The 21,981-nt window shown below is 40.6% G+C and overlaps 1 protein-coding gene and 1 long non-coding RNA gene across 9 annotated transcripts in view; one reads left to right on the top strand and one right to left on the bottom strand.

Moving 5' to 3' along the window:
* The window catches only part of LOC141408971 (uncharacterized), a 177,162-nt gene extending 162,918 nt beyond the window's left edge, over positions 1-14,244 (bottom strand). For 7 of the 8 annotated variants that reach the window (XR_012426870.1, XR_012426868.1, XR_012426871.1 and 4 more), the window contains exon 1: positions 14,146-14,244. This is a non-coding gene — a long non-coding RNA (uncharacterized lncRNA). Of the gene's footprint in view, positions 1-1,791; positions 1,940-14,145 lie in introns of all 8 variants that reach the window. The other variant, XR_012426869.1, reaches the window with a different exon arrangement.
* Positions 14,245-14,399: 155 nt separating this feature from the next.
* On the top strand, positions 14,400-19,568 carry KBTBD6 (kelch repeat and BTB domain containing 6). The gene has a single exon (XM_005585724.4). The coding sequence runs from the start codon at positions 14,691-14,693 to the stop codon at positions 16,716-16,718; it is 2,028 nt and encodes a 675-aa protein (XP_005585781.2). The 5' UTR covers positions 14,400-14,690; the 3' UTR covers positions 16,719-19,568.
* The last annotated feature ends 2,413 nt before the right edge of the window (positions 19,569-21,981 follow it).

The raw sequence follows: 21,981 nt of genomic DNA, 5'->3' as shown, positions 1-21,981 counted from the left end.
TATGCTGAAAAGTACAAAACGGTAATGAAAGGAATTAAAGAAAACCAAAATTAAATGGAAGGACACACTGTGCTCATAGATTGGAAGACAATGTATTAAAGATTTCAATTCTCCCTAAGTTAATCTATAGTTTTAATGCAATGCCTATCAAAATATGAGCAAGATTTTTTGCAGACATAAACAACCTTTATTCTAAAATATGCATGGAAAGCCACATGCACTAAAATAGCTAAAACGATCTTGACAATGAAGAATAAAGTGGGAAGAATTACTCTGTTTGATTTTAAGGCTTATTTCATTGCTCTGGTAGTCAGCCCAGTGTGGTACTGGCAAAGGAATAGACACATAGATCAATGGAATGGAAGAGAGATCCACAGAATAGAAACACATCCACACCAATACACTCAACTGGTTTTTGACAAAGCTTCAAACGCAACTGAGTAGAAGAAAGACGGTCTTTTCACCAATTGGTGCTGGAGCAATTGGATACCTATCAGGAGAAAAAAAAATGGACCTCAATCTAACCTTCACATCTTATACAAGAATTGATTTGAAAATAATCAAAGACTTAAATGTAAAATGTAAAACTGTAATAATTTTAGCAAAACTAGGTAAAAATCTTTAGCATCTAGGGCTAGTGATATAATTCTTAGCCATAACATGGAAAACACACATCAAAAATGCAAAAATTGATAAATTTGACCTTATCAATATTTAAAACTTTGCTCTGTGAAAGCTCATGTGAAGAGAATTAAAAGGCAAGTTACAGATAGGGGAAATATTTTAAAATCATGTATCTGAAAAAGGACCAATATCTAAAATATATAAAGAACTCTCAAGACACAACAATGAGGCAAACAAGCCAACTGATGCAGAATTTTTGTTCCTTAGTTCAGCTAAAACTGTGTTCTTGTCATATGACCAGAAAAGATTAGGCACATGGACACATTGAAAGGTGAGGGGAGCAGAATGTATTGGGCAAAAAGGAAAAAAGGAAAAAAAAATACTCAGCAAAGTGAGAAGGAGTCTTGCTAACAGGCTCCTACCTCACAGATTGGATACCAGGCCACCATACATGAGCTGAAGAGGCCAGGTTCCTCCCCACTGCACAGGGCGCAAACTTCCTGTGGCTCCACCCCATCTTCCCGGTGCACAGGCGAGTACACAGACCATTGCAGGCATGCCCAGACAAAACCCTGGGCAGGTTCCCTCATCTGCACAAAACCATCTGGTGTAAACACTTGTGGGGCAGGTGGGAAGGTTTCCCAGGACCTCCCTTATCTGTCTCCTGCATCTATCACAACTAGAAACGGGCAAAACATATGAAGAGACATTTCACCAGAGGTGATATACAGATGAAAATATCTTCAACATCATTAGCCAACAGGGGAATGCAAATAGATATCACTATACATCTATCTGAATGGCTAAAATTTCAAAAGGGACAACATCAAATTTTGACAAAGACGTGCAGAAACTGCATTACTTATACATTGCTGGTGGAATGTAAAATGACGTAGCCACTCTGAAAAAAATGTTTGGAATTTTCTTACAAAAATAAACATGTAATTACCATATAACCCAGAAAATGTACTCTTGGGCATTTATCCCAGAGAAATAAAAACTTAGCTTCACATTAAAAACTTGTACATGAACGTTATTTCATCACAATTTTTTTGAGACAGAGTCACGCTGGAATGCAGTGGTGTGATCTCAGCTTACTGCAACCTCCACCTCCCGGGTTCAAGCAATTATTGTGCCTCAGCCTCCCAAGTAGCTGGGACTACTCACGTGTGCCACCACATACAGCTAATTTTTGTATTTTCACTAGAGATGGGGTTTCACCATGTTGGCCAGGCTGGTCTCAAACTCCTGGACTCAAGTGATCCACTGGTCTTGGCCTCCCAAAGGATTACAGGTGTGAGCCACTGCACCCAGCCTGCAATTTTAAAATAATAGCTGAAAACTGGAACTAACTAGCCCAGATATCTTCAACAGCTGCTACTCATTCTCTGTTGGTCTCTGGTCTCTGTAGATAGATAAAACTAGTTTTTTAAAAAGCATTTCTCAATTCATTGCACATGACCTGTGCACTGGATTACAACCATCTGTCCATCAAAGTCTTTGTTGCCTCGCCAAATGAGAAAATGAAGCTAGATCCACTTATGAAAAAGGTACCGGGCAGGAATAACTTTGGCAGAGAAGAGTGTTTTGTTTTACAAGTTCTTAGAGACAGACTGCAGTTTTTCAACCACATAGAAATGATCCAGTTCTCCTCTGGTGTTCTGTTGACACCAAGCAATGGATGAAGGTATCTTTTATTTAAAGTCATGATCCCAGGGAGGTTATCTGTACTCTGTGTGTGCTACTCCTGGAAGACACAAAAAGTTGGGGTGATACTTCAGCTAAAAGTCAAGTGCTCGCCAGGTGTGGTGGCTCACGCCTGTAATCCCAGCACTTTGGGAGGCTGAGGTGGGCAGATCACCTGAGGTCAGGAGTTCGAGACCAGCCTGGCCAACATGGTGAAACCCCATCTTTACTAAAAATACAAAAATTTGCTGGGCATGGTGGCTCACACCTGTAAATCCCACCTACTTGAGAGGCTGAGGCAGAAGAATCGCTTGAACCCAGGAGGCAGAGGTTGCAGTGAGCCGAGATTGCGTCACTGCACTCCAGCCTGGGCAACAAGAGTGAAACTCCTCTCAAAAAAAAATAAGTCAAGTGTCGGCATAAACAATATACTGACTATATATGTAATCATATGTAATAATAAATGTATAGTATGTCAATATATTAATACATTGTATATCAATGTTTTTATATCATTCTATTCTATTTATATTATATATTATATAATACATATAATTATATACGTTTATGATTTATATTATACATATTATTGTATAATATATAATATTATATTGCACAATATTATATATTATATATACAATGTATTCACAAGATAGATTGGTCACACTGTAATTAAATACATAACAGTGAGTGATAGATGAAGGACCTGGCATTAATAGCTGGGAGGTTTATTGTTTAGTCAGGTTTTTTGAGCCCCTCCTGTGTACTATGTACTATAGGAACTATCATTTCTGCTTTGGGGTTATAGTCAAGTTGGGTAATCAAACTACAAAAAACTGATTTAAAAAACAGACTGCTAATTTAAACAATTTAAGAAAGGGTATGATTTCATTTGTTCTTTTTGACCTTTTTGTTTTGTATAAAGAGGCTCTACAGAGAATCCTTCCCAAATTATCAGTTGTGTTCATTGTATTAAAAACTCACATTGTTATTAATCCTTTGTGGCTATTAAGTAGTAACAGTTAAACAAATGAAATAAATATACACTTGTTTTTATAATAGTTCTTTTACCAGGAATTTTTTTTTGTGGTGAGAAGCCACAAGGATCTGCTAGTTCGGAGACTTTTTCAATCAGCAGACAAAAGAAGTCATCGGTGAACTTCTAGATGACAACCTTAAATCCATGAAACAAAGCAAAGGAAATGGGCCTATACTAAGACTGAGGCATGGCAATCCTTAAGAATTTTGATAAAGAGCAGCTAAAAGTAATAGGACTAGCAAATATATATTTTTGATGAATCAAATCACATTTCTTGACCTAAACAGTTTATATTAGGTTTCCTATAAAGGATAGTTCAACTCTCCAAACATAAGCACATCCCATTGGAAAGAGAAATACAGTACTGATATTGAGTTAGGACTGGTCACTTGATCCTTCTATGAGCCTTTTTAAAAAACCATATACAAATTAAGTTAAACACTTTTTTTTTGGCCAGGTGCGGTGGCTCATGCCTGTAACCCCAGCACTTTGGGAGGCTGGGGCAGGCAGATCACCTGAGGTCAGGAGTTTGAGACCAGCCTGGTCAACATGGTGAAACCCCATCTCTACTAAAAATACAAAAATTAGCTGGGCGTGGTGGCAGGCACCTGTAATCCCAGCTACTCAGGAGGCTGAGGCAGGAGAATCACTTGAATCTGGGAATTGGAGGTTGCAGTGAGCCAAGATTGTGCCATTGTACTCCAACCTGGGATGAGAGTGAGACTTCGTCTCAAAAAAAAAAAAAAAAAAGGTAAACATTTTTTTCATCTACTACTTCAGAAAAATTGTAGTAAAATTGAGTGATATAAGACTTATAAGTGACTTTAATATCCCTTGTTTAAAGACAAAGTATTATTAACTATGTGAAAGTTAGGACTGTGAATATTAAATGCTATGTGAATAGCAAATGTGAATATTAAACTTTGTGCAAAACAGCAAAAAATGAAGAGAGTCTATTTCTCATAGTATGGCAAGTATAAAAACATATGTCATTGAAACAATTTTGCCTTTCAAAAACAAAGGTAGATCAAAAAGCTCAAACAGCGAGACAGTGTTTTTCTCAAACTTCAGGATACACAGGAATCACCAGGAGCTCTTTCTAAAATGCAGATTTTGACTCAGTATTTCTGGGGCAATTTCTTTTAACTAGCTCCTAGGCAATGCCAGATGCTGCTGGTCCAGGGACCATACTTAAGTAGCAAGAATCTCAGACATCTATTATTCAACCAATTAAGTGATTTCATATGTTATACTCTTTGACACAGTGACATTCAGTGAAACCACATCATTCAGCTAGACCTATTAGTCTCCCAAAGTACAAAGATAAATTTGACGGCTTTTAAATGTTCATGGAAAAATGTTAAGAAATGGACATATAAACTGAAAATACTTCACGGTTTCTATAAAACTTCTGGAAAAGCCAAGTTTATTACCTCATATACACAAAATCTTTAGAATAACCATGAAGAAAAAACTTTATTTCAAAAAATATAATTTAGATTTTAAAAATTAAATTGAAATTGAGAGCACTATAGGATCAATAAAGTACTAACAGTCAAAAATAATTAAAAGGGATTGTAAAAATAAATTCTTTTCAAAACTCTATGACAGGTTTTAAACAGGTGAGCTGCCACTACATAATATGGAAAAGATGTCATTCAGCAGGCAGGCTCACTCACTAGGCACTCCAGCTGAGGGAGAGAAGACCCATAAAAACTCTTGTGGTAGCCAATAAGTAAAGTAATGTGCAGACTCTGTGGTGGGGATATTCGCTTTGGGTATAGAGAAAGAGGACTGCACAGTTTCAAGACTTGATTTAAAAATCAGATTATTTTAATAAAGACATCTTTCATATTTTGAAGGCTTCAGATGTTCATACTTACATGAGGTGTTTAGTATACTTAGTGATATAGTTTGGATGTTTGTCCTCTCCAAATCGCATGTGGAAATGTGATTCCCAATGCTGAAGGTGGGGCCTGGTGGGAGGTGATTGGATCAAGGGGGTGGATCCCTCATGAATGGCTTAGCACCATCTCCTTGGTGATGAGTGAGCTCTTGCTCAGTTAGCTCACAGGAGAGCTGGTTGTTTAAAAGAGTCGGGACCTCCCCATCATTCTCTTACTCCCACTCTAGCCATGTGACATGCTGGCTCCCTTTCACCTTCCACCATAATTGTAAGCTTCCTGAGCCCCTCACCAGGAGCCACGCAGGTGTTGGCACAGTGCTTCTCATACAGCCTGCAGAACTGTGAGCCGATTAAAACTCTCTTCTTTATAAATTACCCAGCCTCAGGTCTTCCTTTATAGTGATGCAGAAATGGCCTAATACACATGTGTTCATGTCTCTAGTTTACATGTTGATTGCTCCAAACCAATGGTCTCATGTATATCATTAGTGTACCACTAATGAATAAATTTTTATCATCAATTTAGAGTTTTGTAAATTGGCATTTTTTCATTTTTTCAGATATGTTCTTAACATATAAAATTATATTTTTAATCATCTACGTTGTCTAAAATAGAATGCTGAAATGAGAAAAACTTTACTATACATTATGCACGGTTGTTATCACCATACTGTGGATATCCATGTCTACAGAAACAATGACACAAATGAATTCATCTAACCCTTTTTAAAAATATATAGTTTTCCATTTTAATACCACTAACTGTGGTATAGGATTTAGTTTACAGTGTTTGTAGGTCTGGGGAGGTATTAAGGACTCCACATTCAGATAATCAAACAGATTATCCCAATTTAGATGGGAATTTGTATACCATCTCTAGATTATACACAGCCCTTGCTCTAAAACATATTAAGCCAGAATGACATGCTTATTTCTATTCCTGGACCAGAGTTTCATTTTTAAGTGCAGAAAAGAAGAGGGAATTCAGAGTTTAAAAATTTGAGAGGTAGTGGGTAAGATCTAAACCAAAGTACTCAAATACTTTAGGCAGCAGATCAGTCAATAAGGCTTCTTAGTTGCACTTGGTTATTTCAGAGAAAACAGAACAAGTAGCATATATAGTTAATTTTGACTGTATGTGTAATCATAAAGGAAATAATTTACTAAAACCTTATTGTATGCCAGGCAGTACTCTAAATAATTTCAATTTATTATTTCATTTAACCTTTTAATCACCCTGCGCACTGGGAATTGCTGTCATTTGCTATATGAAGAACAATGTTTGCTTTAAATTCCTAATCACCCTGACAATATATATATTATAAACTATTAAGAAAAATAATAAAATTTACACTAAGGACAATGTTTGCAAATTGATGTTGTATTCTTTTATTGAGGTATAATCTACAGTAAATAAAGTGCATAGATATGAAGAATACATTTCAGTGGGTTTGGCAATTGTATACACTATGTAACTGCCAGCCCAATTAAGAAAAGAACATTCGGCCGGGCGCGGTGGCTCAAGCCTGTAATCCCAGCACTTTGGGAGGCCGAGACGGGTGGATCACGAGGTCAGGAGATCGAGACCATCCTGGCTAACACCGTGAAACCCCGTCTCTACTAAAAATACAAAAAACTAGCCGGGCGAGGTGGCGGGCGCCTGTAGTCCCAGCTACTCCGGAGGCTGAGGCAGGAGAATGGCGTAAACCCGGGAGGCGGAGCTTGCAGTGAGCTGAGATCTGGCCACTGCACTCCAGCCCGGGCTACAGAGCAAGACTCCGTCTCAAAAAAAAAAAAAAAAAAAAAGAAAAGAAAAGAACATTCCTATCACTTCTGAAAGTTTTCTCATGTTCCCTTCCAGTCGATCCAGCAATCCATCCCCCTACTTGCTGTCCCAATAGTGACAGACTCTATGACTAATTTTATTTAACGTATCTTATTTTCCCTGTTCTGAAATTTCACATACGTACAGTAAGTACTCTTGTATATCTGGCCTCTTTTGCTTAGCATAAAATATTTGAAGCTCATTTACATTTCTGTATGAGTCAAAGTTTCTTTCATTTTCTTTCTTAATAGTATTGTACTGCATGAACATACCACAATTTATTTATTCATTCTTCTGTTTATGGGTATTTAATAGTTTCCAGTTTCTGGCTATCATGAATAAAGCTACTGTGAACATTCTTGTATGAGTCATTTTATGGACATATATTTTTATATTCTTTGGGAAAATACCTAAGGTTGAAATTGTTGAGTAATTAACTTTAAAAGAACTGCCAGGCCATTTTCTATTGTGAACATGCCAATTATACTCTGACTATTAATGTACAAGAATTCCAGTTGCTTCACATAATCAAGTATTATTCACATAATCAAGCAGTATTGTTAGTCTTTTAAATTTTCCCCATTCTAGTGAAAGTGAAATGGTGTTTCATTGTGATCTGAATTAGCTTTCCCCTGATGACTAACAATGTTGAGACCTTTTCATGTTTTTTAGCAGTGCATGTATCTTCTCTGAGGAAATGTCTTTTCAAGTCTTTTGCCCATTTCACATGACAAATGGCTATCTGGAACACATACTTTAAAGTATATTTAAAATATATACTGTACTCTTTGAAGTAAAATATTTCAATATATATATTCCAGACAGTCATTTGTCATGTGCATATATAGAGTAAAAATTTTTCCCAGTCTGTAATTTATGCTTTCCTTTTGTATCAGTATCTTTTGATAGAAGATTTTAGTTCTGATGAAATTCAGTTTATCAGATTTTTTTCTCTTATGATTAGTGGTTTGTTGGTTTGTTTCCTACAGAGTATTTGCTTACCCTAAAGTCACAGAAATCGTTTTCTGTGTTATCTTTTAGAAGCTTCACAGTTTTAGCTTTTCTGTTCAGTAGTTCTTTTGGGAAAACCCTCAAGCCATGTTTTTCATCTGCTCGCATACCACAGCAACCACCATCCACACAGAAGAAAACTTCTGGGACCAAATGTGTGGAGGTTTTCCCCCACACGCCAAGCAGCACACACCAGCTGGGTGTCCTCCAATTCAAGTCTGACGCTGTCTACCTGGAGATAGTATCACATCCCACAGGTTGAGGATCAGTCCTCAAGACTGCCCACTGCCAGTCCCTGCAACCCCCACTCCCATCGCAAGTTCAGACCTCTGCAACTTCTTTTTAATTATTTTTTTGAGACAGATTCTCACTCTGTCACCTAGGCTGGAGTGCAGCGGCATGATCTTGGCTCACTACAACCCCCACCTCCCAGGTTCCAGTAATTCTCATGCCTCAGCATGGGATTACTCAGTAGCTGGGATTACTGGCATGCACTACCATGCCCTGCTAATTTTTTGTATTTTTAGTAGAGACAGGGTATTGCTATGTTGGCCAGGCTGGTCTCAAACTCCTGGCCTCAAGCGACCCACCCACCTCGGCCTCCCAAAGTGCTGGGATTACAGGCGTGAGCCACTGTACCCAGCCTGGAACAGATCAGCTTCAAGCTGGGGTTCCCACGACCCCCTCTTTGGGTTTGGTTAATTTGCTGGAGCAGTTCACAAAACTCAGATAAACACATTTACTGGTTCATTATAAAAGATATTACTAAGGATATAGATGAAGAGACACGCAGAGCAAAGTACAAGGGAAGGGGCGCGGAGCTTCCATGCCCTCTCTACGTAGGACACCCTCTAGGAACTTCCAAGTGTTCAGCTATCTGGAAGCTCTCTGAACCCAGTCCTCTTGGGTTTTTATGGAAGCCTCATGACATCAGCATTTCTTCCCCAGAGTACAAGGCAGGATTCTCTCTGGAATGAAGGCCTTATGACCCACAGTCAGAAAGGTGAGGGAAAATTAGAGTCCTGCCTTGGGGGAGGTGAAAGGAGAGTAAGAGAAAGTCAGACAGGTTCTGTTTCCTGAGGCCTAACACACTCAAGATTATAACAAAATCTGTAACAAGCGCCATGGAAGTTATGAACCAGGACCATGGATGAAAACATATATACACATAATACCACCACAGTACTGATATTCACCTTGAATTAATTTTTGCATATAACATAAGGTAGGCATTATCAACCAAACAAGCAAATACATTGATTTTATTCAGGCTATTGCAATAGGGAGAGCACCCCACATCCAAAGATTAGGGTGCTTGGCAAGATGCTTTTACCTTATAGTTTATAGGGAGGAGTAGACTTGTTTTAAATGGAATGATTTTTAGTTGGGATTGTTTTTGTAAACAGGGACATCTCCGTCATCTGCACAGAAAATGTTTCTCTCTCTGTCTAGCTAGTTTGGGATTGAGGGGGGCATGTGGCAGACTAATAGCTCTAATTTCAGCTAATGATTCACAAGATAAATGACAGGAAGTGGGAGACTCTTGTCTGGTCTTGCCAGCAGGTTCAGGCAAAAATGAAAAGGCTGTGTTTGGCCTTGTCACAGGTAAACAAGGTAGGGAGGTCATCGGTGAGTGAGTCTTACAGTAGGTATGAGAAAAAGTAGACAGAAAGTAATCTACGTCATATGGGAAGGATGGTTCATTGTGTAAGCCACTTCCCAGAGCACAAAAGAGTAAGGAGATTTAGGAAAACAAAACGTTGTGGAATTTCTTAACTCCAAGATCTTGATCTCCATGGGTAAAATTGTCAGTTCAGATTGAAATTCTGTCTGGGAAGTCAGTTGGAAGCAGAGTTACCCTTTCGTCTACCAGATCATGATACATTGTTGAATAATAATTTGTGAGGACAAATGACTGTGTAGTAGCATTTAAGACTAGGCATGATGTACTGCCCAACTGCAAGGTATAAGACTACAAACAGGAAAATTATTAGTGTATTAGGCCAGTCTTTCATTGCTATAAAGAAATACCAAAGACTGGGTAATATATAAAGAAAAGAGGTTTAATTGGTTCACGGTTCTTCAGGCTTTACAGGAAGCATGGTACTGGTACCTGCTCAGTTTCTAGGGAAGCCTCAGGAAGCTTACAATCGTGGTGGAAGACGAAGGGGAAGCAGGCATGTTACATGGTGAAAGCAGAAGCAAGTGAGAGAGGGAGAGAGAGAGAGAGAGAGAGAATGGGTGGGGGAGGTACCACATATTTTTAAACAATCAGATCTTATGGGGATTCAAAGCGAGAGCTCACTTAACACTACGGGGACAGACAGCACAAGTCATTCATGAGGGATCCACCCCCATGATCCAAACACCTCCCACCAGGCCCCACCTCCAACACTGGGGCTCACGCTTCAACATGAGATTTGGGCAAGGACAAATATCCAAACTATGTCAATTAGTAATGTTTGTAATACAGCTCAAAACCAGGATCTTCTATTTCCAAATCTTGCTCAGTAGAACATGTCTCAGGCTATTTGAATCTACCTTAGAAAGCCAACTAGCCTTTTCCTTGAGTTTAGTAACTAAGCATTCACTTGTCCTGTTGTGTTATTCAACTGCAACAAGAGATTTTGGCTATGGCACCAATACCTCCCTGTCTAGTTAGAAGGAAGTTGAAAGTTATAGGATTCGCCTAACAATTTGGGCCTGTGCGTTTAAACTTACTTTCTGTGCTTCTAGGGCCAAAGCGGTAAAATTTTCTTCTTCTATAAAGGTTAAGGAGAGGCTTGAACTACCTTTTCTTTTCTTTTTTTTTTTTTGAACTACCCTTTTTAACTGTATTAATGCCATAGTGGGTGTTAGGGGCTCTCATGGTGCATATGAAAAGAGAATCATTGATATCCCTAGGAGGTTTTCCCCAATTCCCTGTAGTTGCCTCAATTTGGAGGTAATTCCAGAGGGACACACCGTTGACAGGTGGGATAGCCGCTTTAAATATTTTGAAGTCCCAGACAATCAGTCCAAATGCCCTTGGGGGAAGGCATGAAAAGTGGTATCCTATGGGGAAACAGGTGGGGTCTGAGGTATAGTAATTATTAGCAATTACTGGGATTAACAACTGGGTGGATCCCTCAGGAGAGCAGAGTCTTTGTGTGGAACTGAATGCAGTTTGTAAGGCTGGTTGGGAAGTGGTGGAAGAGAAAATGGTTAACATTAGAGATAAAAGTACTCCTACATTTTTTCCTACACTTGATCCTGAGAAAGTGGAGTCATTCAGTTTGGAGATTTCAAGAGACTCATTAATCATGTTTGGAATTAAGTTTCATTCAGTACATGCCGAGAAATTGGGGATAATAGAAGAGTCAAGGGCCATAAGGCATGAGACTCTGGGCAGGTTGAGTTCCTTAAGGAGTTTGGCTAGTTTGAATATAAGAGTACCATTGGTCTGCTTGTTTCATTTTTCCAGAGGACTGGTAAGAAGACTGCAGTTTTTGTAACATTGGAAGTACTTGTTGAAGATCCTGAATAACCTTACTACTGAAGTGAGTTCCTCCACTGTTATTAAAAAAACAAAGAGATTCCTAAGAGGGGAAAATTCTTTCTGGTCTCAGCTTAACTTCAGTGGTGATGGTAGCTTGTTTACAGAGAAAAGCTTTTAACCATGCTGAAAACATGCCAACTATGGTTAGGACATTTTTGTACCCATGAGACTTTGCGAGTTTATATATTTTCCAATGAAAACAAGGACTAGAGAGAGTTGACTCTCATCCTTGTCCCACTTTACATGTTGACTAGGATTGTGTTTCTGGCAGATGGGGCAAGTTCAAGTTAACGGCTCAATATTAGGGCATCTCGAACAATATTTGTGGAGATCCTTCAGATTTTCTTTGCCATAATGTGTAACCTCATGGAGGCTGCAGAATAAATTTTAGGTGAGGGACCGAGAGAAATCAAACAGTTGTCTAGGTGTCTCCAAAGCCCATCTGAGTAGATAAAACATCCAGCTTGTTGCTTTTTTGCTTTTTCAGCCTCAGGTGCTAGCAGCTGTTATATCTTAAGTTTCTTAAGAGTTTCTATCTTTAGAGTAGGTTAAGCAAGGAGAAGTATACATGTGATTCAGGGGATGTCTTCTTGGGAAGCAGAAACCTTAGCATATTTTCAGCCAGTTAAGTTTCCTTTAGCTTTGTTAGTCTAGCCACTAGTGTGAGCTTTGATTTTTGAGAACAGCTAATTTCTGGATAGCTGTAAAGACTTAAATAGGAGGGCCGGGTGCGGTGGCTCACGCTTGTAATCCCAGCACTTTGGGAGGCCGAGGCGGGTGGATTACCTGAGGTCAGGAGTTTGAGACCAGCCTGGCCAACATGGCGAAACCCCATCTCAACCAGAAGTACAAAAAAAAAAAAATTAGCCGGGCATGTTGGTGGGCACCCGTAATCCCAGCTACTCAGGAGGCTAAGGCAGGAGAATTGCTTGAACCCGGGAGGCAGAGGTTGCAGTGAGCCAAGATCGAGCCACTGCACTCCAGCCTGGGCAACAAGAGCGAGACTCCATCTCAAAAAAAAAAAAAAAAAAAAAAAAGATGTAAATAGGTTAGCGAGTTGGGTTCTGATTGGTACTCCTCAGTTGTCATAAACCTCTTTCTTTCCATAGCATACCAAAATCATGTACAATTCCAAAAGTAAACTGGCTGTCTGTATAAATGTTAGTTCCCTTATCTTGTGCTAACATGCAAGTTTGGGTGAGTGCTTAAGAATTCAATGATTTGGGCCACGTTAACTTAGGTGGAGATTTCAACTTAACAGGCTGTTGAAAATCTGCAATAGTGTATCCTGCTTAAAATTCCCCATTTGTACTCCTGAAGTAAGAACCATCTACAAAGAAGGTGATATCAAGGTCTCTGAGAGGAGTTCTGGTGATGTCAGAGTGAAGAAATGTGAATGACTGTGTGACGGTGATATAGTCACAAGGTTGTCCTTCAGAGGGAATGGGAAGAAAAGTGGCCTGATTGTTTTGACTACAGTGGACAGTGATGTGAGAGGAAGACAGTGGCAGGGTTTCACAGGAGGTGAGTCCAAAGTGGAAACGTGTTAGGTGTTCTCAGTGACTTCTAATGTCTGAACTACATGGGTAAGTAAAGGTTGAGTGAATGACTAAAAATAAAGTCAGTTCTGATGGAGCAGCAACTTCATACAAGCAAGGGGAGAAATGCTTGAGCCTCTGGGTCTAAAAGGATGCTAAATTACCAACCAGGCCTCTGGCTTCCCTTGTGTTTTGGGGTGAGGACCCCTAAAGCATGTCTCTTCTTTTATGTAAAAAAGGGAAAGGGGTACTGAATATTGGACAGACCAAGTGGGAAAAGTGGCTAGAGAGGACTTCAGATTTTGAAATGCAGATATGGAAGGAAAGTCTCAAAGTAAGGTGATTGGAGGTGGTTTCCTTTTAGTCATGGCAAGTAAGGACAGGCAATTGTGAAAAAACCAGGGATCTAATTCCAGCAACAGCCAACCAATCCTACAAACCCTGAGTTAATTTTTGGTATCAGGGAGAGGCACAGTGAGTAAAAAATAAAAATAAAAAAAATTCACTTCTACTGGATGCATACACTAATACAAGGTGTTAATAATAATAAGGGAACTGTGAAGTGGGGAGAGATATATGGAAGTTCCCTGTCCCTGCTGCTCAATTTGTCTGTAAACCTAAAAATAAAATCTAATTTACACACACACACACACACACACACACACACACACACCCCTAAAAAGGGATCTCTGCTGCAATTTGCAAGGTTTTCTGTTTTCGGGGGCTGTTTTTTGTTTTCCTACAGGCTCATAATTTCAAATTAGTGATGCTTCCTTTTTTTTCTATATATATAAAGGCTAGAAGAAAACTTGTCGAACCTTTATATTCTAAGAACTGAGTAATTATTCTACAAACCAACAAATATTAACAGCGTCCTATAACCAACTCATTTAATCTTCACACAATCCTATGAAATACTACTGTTCACATTTTACAAAAGAAGAAACAATTCAAAGAGACAAGTCGAACAATACATACTAGAACGAGGCGACTACTGTGGATTCCAAAACCAAAGTTCCAAACCACAAAATCGAATCTAGGAAAACTGGCGCTCTCGAGTGTCGTCAGTTAAAAAACAAGGAACACCAGAGAAGGATCGCGATATTACACAAACTACTACTCCCAACATGCAAAGCGGATTCTTTCCCTCGGTATCGGCCTGGGAGTCCGAGAGGCCCAGCAGCCTTCGGGGCGCGAAAGGCAACCTGGGAGCGGTAGTTCTCCTGGGCCCTAGTATTGTCGCCCACGCGGCAGTAGCGGCTTCTACGGCTCCAAGCCAGCGGGTCCTGTGAAGGCGAGCAGACGCGGAGAAAGGACGCGGGAGTGAGAGAGGGTGAGTCAGCTACTGTCTAAACGATAAAGGGAGGCGGCTCCGCAGGGTAGGGCTGAATTCAGTAAATGGGCTCGTGCTGCGGTCTCTTGGGAGACGCTGCTATCTTAGCGTCAGCGAGGGAAGGTTGAGGAGGAGCCAGAGCCGGGTCCTGCAGCCTTTCTCGCCATCAGCGCCCGTCGCCATCTCCACCATGCAGTCCCGGGAAGACGCCCCGCGCTCTCGCCGCCTCGCCAGTCCCCGTGGTGGGAAGCGGCCCAAGAAGATTCACAAACCCACGGTTTCGGCCTTTTTCACGGGTCCAGAGGAATTAAAGGACACGGCCCATTCTGCAGCCCTGCTGGCACAGCTCAAGTCCTTCTACGATGCGCGGCAGCTGTGTGATGTGACCATCGAGGTGGTGACGCCTGGCAGCGGGCCTGGCACGGGTCGCCTCTTCCCCTGCAACCGCAATGTGCTGGCCGCCGCGTGTCCCTACTTCAAGAGCATGTTCACAGGTGGCATGTACGAGAGCCAGCAGACTAGCGTGACCATGCACGATGTGGACGCTGAGTCCTTCGAGGTGTTGGTCGACTACTGCTACACGGGTCGTGTGTCTCTCAGCGAGGCCAACGTGGAGCGCCTGTACGCGGCCTCCGACATGCTGCAACTGGAGTATGTGCGGGAAGCCTGTGCCTCCTTCTTAGCCCGACGTCTTGACCTGACCAACTGCACCGCCATCCTCAAGTTTGCAGACGCCTTTGGCCATCGCAAGCTGCGATCCCAGGCCCAGTCCTATATAGCTCAGAACTTCAAGCAGCTCAGCCACATGGGTTCAATTCGGGAGGAGACTCTAGCAGATCTGACCCTGGCCCAGCTGCTGGCTGTCCTGCGCTTGGATAGTCTGGACGTGGAGAGTGAGCAGACAGTGTGCCACGTGGCAGTGCAGTGGCTGGAGGCTGCTCCCAAGGAGCGGGGTCCCAGTGCTGCGGAAGTCTTCAAGTGCGTGCGCTGGATGCACTTCACTGAAGAAGATCAGGACTACTTAGAAGGGCTGCTGACCAAGCCCATCGTGAAGAAGTACTGCCTGGACGTTATTGAAGGGGCCCTGCAGATGCGCTATGGTGACCTGTTGTACAAGTCTCTGGTGCCAGTGCCAAACAGCAGCAGCAGCAGCAGTAGCAGCAGCAACTCTCTTGTATCTGCAGCAGAAAATCCACCCCAGAGACTGGGTATGTGTGCCAAGGAGATGGTGATCTTCTTTGGACACCCCAGAGATCCCTTTCTCTGCTGTGATCCATACTCGGGGGACCTTTACAAAGTGCCGTCACCTTTGACCTGTCTGGCTCACACTAGGACTGTCACCACCTTAGCTGTCTGTATCTCTCCTGACCATGACATCTATCTAGCTGCCCAGCCCAGGACAGACCTCTGGGTGTATAAACCAGCTCAGAACAGTTGGCAGCAACTTGCAGATCGCTTGCTGTGTCGTGAGGGCATGGATGTGGCATATCTCAATGGCTACATCTACATTTTGGGGGGGCGAGACCCTATTACTGGAGTTAAGTTGAAGGAAGTGGAATGCTACAATGTTAAGAGAAACCAGTGGGCATTGGTGGCTCCACTGCCCCATTCTTTTTTATCCTTTGACCTAATGGTAATTCGGGACTATCTCTATGCTCTCAACAGTAAGCGCATGTTCTGTTATGATCCTAGCCATAATATGTGGTTGAAGTGCGTTTCTCTGAAGCGCAATGACTTTCAGGAAGCGTGCGTCTTCAATGAGGAGATCTACTGTATCTGTGACATCCCAGTCATGAAGGTCTACAACCCAGTTAGGGCAGAATGGAGGCAAATGAATAATATTCCCTTGGTCTCAGAGACCAACAACTACCGGATTATCAAGCATGGCCAAAAATTGTTGCTCATCACCTCTCGCACCCCACAATGGAAAAAGAACCGGGTGACTGTGTATGAATATGATATTAGGGGAGACCAATGGATTAATATAGGTACCACATTAGGCCTCTTGCAGTTTGATTCTAACTTTTTTTGCCTCTCTGCTCGTGTTTATCCTTCCTGCCTTGAACCTGGTCAGAGTTTTCTCACTGAAGAAGAAGAAATACCAAGTGAGTCTAGCACTGAATGGGACTTAGGTGGATTCAGTGAGCCAGACTCTGAGTCAGGAAGTTCAAGTTCTCTTTCTGATGATGATTTTTGGGTGCGTGTAGCGCCTCAGTGAAATGCACAGGATAAGCAGGGTTTGTTGTAACTGAATTGAAACACTAAGTTGTTTTTACTGTTTTGGAAAATATCTTAAATATCCTTTTTGTTCCTAAAGGAAAGGAAAAGTTGATTAGCTGCCGGTTTGGTTTAGAAAAAGTAATATTTGAAATACGAAGGTAATTTAATATTACAAATGTTAACACTCAGATCAACCTTTTAATAATTTTCTGTGCTAAGGGTCCAGTATTTATTTGATTATTTAGTATGTTTATGTTTCATGACACTAATTTAGTCTTTTGATAAATTTTACATTCTGTTTACTGCCACAAGCACTGTGGCAGTAACTTTTGAATTTTAATGTTTATGATAGAAAAATGATTAGGAATTGCTAGATAGTGTTTTGAAAGCTTATCTTTTTCTTCGGAACAATGTAGATTTCCAAAATGGTTAACCTAAGGGGTCTTTGCAAAATGTGTTATAAGTTAAACATAATTTGGGAAGTTTTACTTTTGTTTTCTTCTATGAAGAAAAAAATGCAGGCCGGGCGTGGTGGCTCACGTCTGTAATCCCAGCACTTTGGGAGGCCGAGGCAGGTGGATCACCTGAGGTCACGAGTTCAAAACCAGCCTGGCCAACATGGTGAAACCCCATCTCTACTAAACATACAAAAATTAGCTGGGCCTGGTGTCGTGTGCCTGTAATCCCAGCTACCCAGGAGGCCAAGGCAGGAGAATTGCTGGAACCCGGGAGTCAGAGGCTAGAGAGAACCGAGATTGGGCCACTGCACTCCAGCCTGGGTGACAAAGCAAGACTCCGTGTCAAAAAAAAGTATATGTGTGTTAGGGTGACTGAATGGTGATTTCATTTATAATAATACAGAGAATAGCTATAAGCTCATTGACAGTAAAAACAACAAACCAGGATTCTGCTGTTTGAAAAGAAGTTTCGTTTTAATTTTGGAATTTAGGATGCAGATTTGCAAAGCGACCAATTTTCATCTAAAAAATTATATTCTGGTTGTGTCACCAAATCATCAAAAAACTTTAAAAAAGAAGTAACTTGCTTTGTAGATTTGTATTGTTGATCTAAACCTGATACATGCTTCATTTAATCAGAGGAATAATCCTTTTTTCGCTGGACATGTATAAATTTCACTGGATTGTATAAATTTTTATCTATTGCCTTAAAAATGTATGTGATTCTCAATATGTTTTAGCTGCACAGTTTTGGTGTTCATCTTAGAGGATTCTTCAGCAGAAGTGATATTTCTTTACTGTTTTGTGAGGTAATACTGATTTTGAAAATATATATAAGCTAAAAACAGAATTTCGTTGATATCAGTAGTCATTGTGTTAACTATGAAGTCAAGTGCCAGCAAAGAACTTTAAAACTATAAAGCTGTGTATAGAACTGTTTTGTGTAGCATGGAAATACTCTGTCAGCTTTTTAAAGTCACTAAATGTTCTTGATTATCAGCTTGAAGGTATTTTTGTATTACAAGTTGACAGTTGCTGGGTGTAGTGCCTCATGCCTGTAATCCTAGCAACTCAGGGGGCTGAGATGGCAGGATTGCTTCAGCCCAGGAGTTTGAGAGCAGCCTGGGCAACATAGCAAAACCCCATCTCTACAAAAATAAAAAATTTGTCTGGGAATGGTGGTCCAAGTCTGTAGTCCCAGCTGTTTGGGAGGATCACTTGAATGTAGGATCACTTGAGTCTGGGAGTTCGGGGCTGCAGCTATGATCACATCTCTGCACTCCAGCTTTGGCAACAGAGCAAGATCCCATCTCTTAGAAAAACAAAGTTGATAGTTGAAGAACATAAGTGGATGATGGCATTTGAGGCCACTGGTGAAAGTATGTTTTCTCTAAAATATTTCTCTAATAGTGATATAAATGGCTATTTTATTATGATGTTTGTATGTGTTTTGTATTTCTCTGTAAACCGTGCTCCAGTCTTTGTTTTTCTGTTACCATAATGTAAGAGAAAGTCCAGGAACAGAGACTACATCCCACGAAACTGACATTGTTAAACACACTAAAACAAAAGTACTTACCTCTTGAAGATTTAATATATAATGCTTGACATGATACCTGTACATGATAAATGACCAGATGCTTATGGTCTACATTTTCCTTTATTCTGTTAGTATTACCTTCCTTAATCTTTGTTCATTAACACGCTAATTCCTCTTCAGTGTTTATTTTCTAGTGACAGAATGTTAATATTTGTTACACCCTGGCAGAAGGGAGAGAAATGTGTTTGGGGTGGGTAACTAAATTTTTGAGTGAAATATCCTAAGATGAGAATGGAAGAGGGAGACACAAAAAGAGTTATAACAAAAAACAATAGTTTTTTTTAGCCATTGACTGGCTCTTTAAATAGTCTACAAGACATTCATGTTTAACATCACTTTTAGTGAAATAAAATGTGCCGTACTACTATGTGCTTCAAAAGGGCAAATGTGCTTTAGTGCCCTAAGGCTAAATTTTGGTCATTTGACATCAGAGATGTTATAAGTATTGAACTTAATATGCGCCTATTTCTCAATAGTGTTATTTTTTGGCTAGCATTTTCTTTACCATTATCTTGTTGATAGCTTTTTGTTCTCTAAGGTTGAAACATGACAGTGCTAATCTCAAACAGATTACCCATCTGCAGAATTAAGGACAGCAATTTATGTATGAAAGACATTCTCCAATTCGTCATTCTCAACCTTTGAATTAAAGCTTAGACTAAATAGTAGTATATCGTGGGAAGGATTTTGGTTTTGTGATATTTCTGTGAATTAAGGAATAGATGTTAACCATTATTTTGTAGAAAAGTGATTTGTATGTGGTTAATTATAAATAAAACTGGTACCAGAACTTATGCTTCCTGAATTCTTACTTCAGTGATTCCACTAAATGTATAAAACTTTTGTGTGTGCAGTTAATCAGGGGTCCCCAGCCCCCAGGCTGCAGACCTGTACCGGTCTGTGGCTTGTTAGGAACTGGGCTCACACAGTGAGCTGCAGGCAAGCGAGCATTAGCTCTGCCTCCTATTAGATCAGCAGTGGCATTAGATTCTCACAGGAGCGTAAACTCTATTGTGAACTGCATGTGCAAGGGATCTATGTTACATGTTCCTAATGAGAATCTAATTAATGCCTGATGATCTGAGGTGGAACGGTTTCATCCTGAAACTATCCCCATACCCCTAGTCGTGGAAACTGGTCCCTGGTGCCAAAAAGGTTGGGGATCACTGCAGTGAATGATACAACTAGCAGTGCTGAAATCCCTTCATGACAACATAATTGTCTAGTTTTCCAATTATTCCACACATTTTAGCAAACGCGTAATATAATGTCATTTGTCAGACTACCATCTGTAAGATTTAGAATGACATTATCTTTTGTATTTATGTCCCTGTAGTCTGAAAAGCTGAGAACCCAAATTATTGTAAATTCTTTTAGATGCAGATGATAAGTAGTATTAGGGTTTTCGAAAGGATAAAATAGAAACAAATTTAGCCATTAACTTGTCTAAATATGGATTAAAGATTGAAATTAAGTAGTAATAGCTCTTTTTCATCATTTTTAATTGAGCAGGGATTTATTTTTTAATTTTTATATCTTGTTGAGAATCTGAGGAAAGCTTTTGATCCATTCCCAAGCAAAAGGGACATAATTTATAATTTCAAAGATGTTTCCCCATTTCTGAAGCTCATCAGTAAGAGCACTTGTAATAGGATCTCTTTTGCCATACCTGCTTAAAAATTTCAACACCCCTTTTATTATGCTAAATAACCTGATTTGTTTTTAAATAGAGACAGGGTCTGTATTAATCTGTTCTCATGCTGCTAATAAAGACATACCCGAGACCCGGTAATTTATAAGGAAAAGGAGGTTTAATGGACTCACAGTTCCATGTGGCTGAGGAGGCCTCACAATCATGGTGGAAGGCAAAAGGCCAAGCAAGGTGGCTCATACCTGTAATCCCAGCACTTTGGGAGGCCAAGGTGGACAGGATCACGTGAGAGCAGGAGTTTGAGACCAGCTGGCCAACATGGCAAAACCCCATCTCTACTGAAAAATACAAAAATTAGCTGGGCTTGATGACAGGCACCTATAGTCCCAGCTACTCTGGAGGCTGAGGCAGGAGAATCACTTGAACCCAGGAGACAGAGGTTGCAATGAGCTGAGATCATGCCACTGCACTCCAGCCTGGGCAACACAGTGAGACTCCATCTCAAAAAAAAAAAAGTCACACCTTACATGGTGGCAGGCAAGAGAGAGCATGTGCAGGGGAGCTCCCTATGTAAAACCATCAGATTTGATGAGACTTATTCACTGTCAGGAGAACAACACAGAATAGACCCACCCTCATGATTCAATTACCTCCCACCGGGTCCCTCCTGTGACATGTGGGAATTATGGGAGCTACAATTCGAGATTTGGGTGGGGACACAGACAAACCATATTAGAGTCTCATTATTTTGCCTAGGCTGGAGTGCAGTGGCACAGTCATAGCTCACTGTAAACTTGAACTCCTGGACTCAAGCCATCCTCCCACCTTAGCCTCCTGAGTAACTAGGACTACAGGCACACACCACCATTACCAGCTAATTTTTAAAAAATTTTTGTTGAAATAATACACTCCTGGCCTCAAGTTTTATTCTCCCACCTCAGCCTCCCAAAGTGCTGGGATTACATGTATAAGCCACCATGCCCAGCCTTATTCCAACTAAGGCTTTATTATTTTTTTATTTTTATTTTTATTGAGACAGAGTCTTGCTCTGTCTCCCAGGCTGGAACTCAGTGGTGCAATCTCAGCTCACTGCACCCTCCGCCTCCCGGGTTCAAGCAATTGTCCTGCTTCAGCCTCCTGAATAGCTGGGATTGTAGGCACCTGCCACTATACCCAGCTAATTTTTGTATTTTTCGTAGAGACAGTGTTTCACCATGTCAGCCAGGCTGGTCTCTTTTAACCATGTAAGGTCTTCCACGGCTGCATCCCAAGTCCGCATTAAGATTTCAGAGGCCAGCTTTCCCTATAGTAAACTTAAAGCATTTCTCAGGCAGAAGCAGAATCAATTGTGAAGATATTTGAAGATCCAGAAACTACAAGGCAAATGCAGCCAACCAGGGATGGTAGGATACTGTTTGACTACCTGGCAGACCAGCTTGGCTTTAGGCACGAATATTTAGATTAGCTCTACAGATAGGCAAAATTCCAATATGAATGTGGGAATTACTCAGGAGCAGCAGAATATCTTTATTTTTTTAGAGTGCTGGTGAAT

Source organism: Macaca fascicularis, chromosome 17, assembly GCF_037993035.2.
Source record: "Macaca fascicularis isolate 582-1 chromosome 17, T2T-MFA8v1.1".
Taxonomy (NCBI): Eukaryota; Metazoa; Chordata; class Mammalia; order Primates; family Cercopithecidae; genus Macaca; species Macaca fascicularis.
Note: the sequence above shows the minus strand (reverse complement) of the source record. Positions and strands in the feature narration are given on the sequence as shown.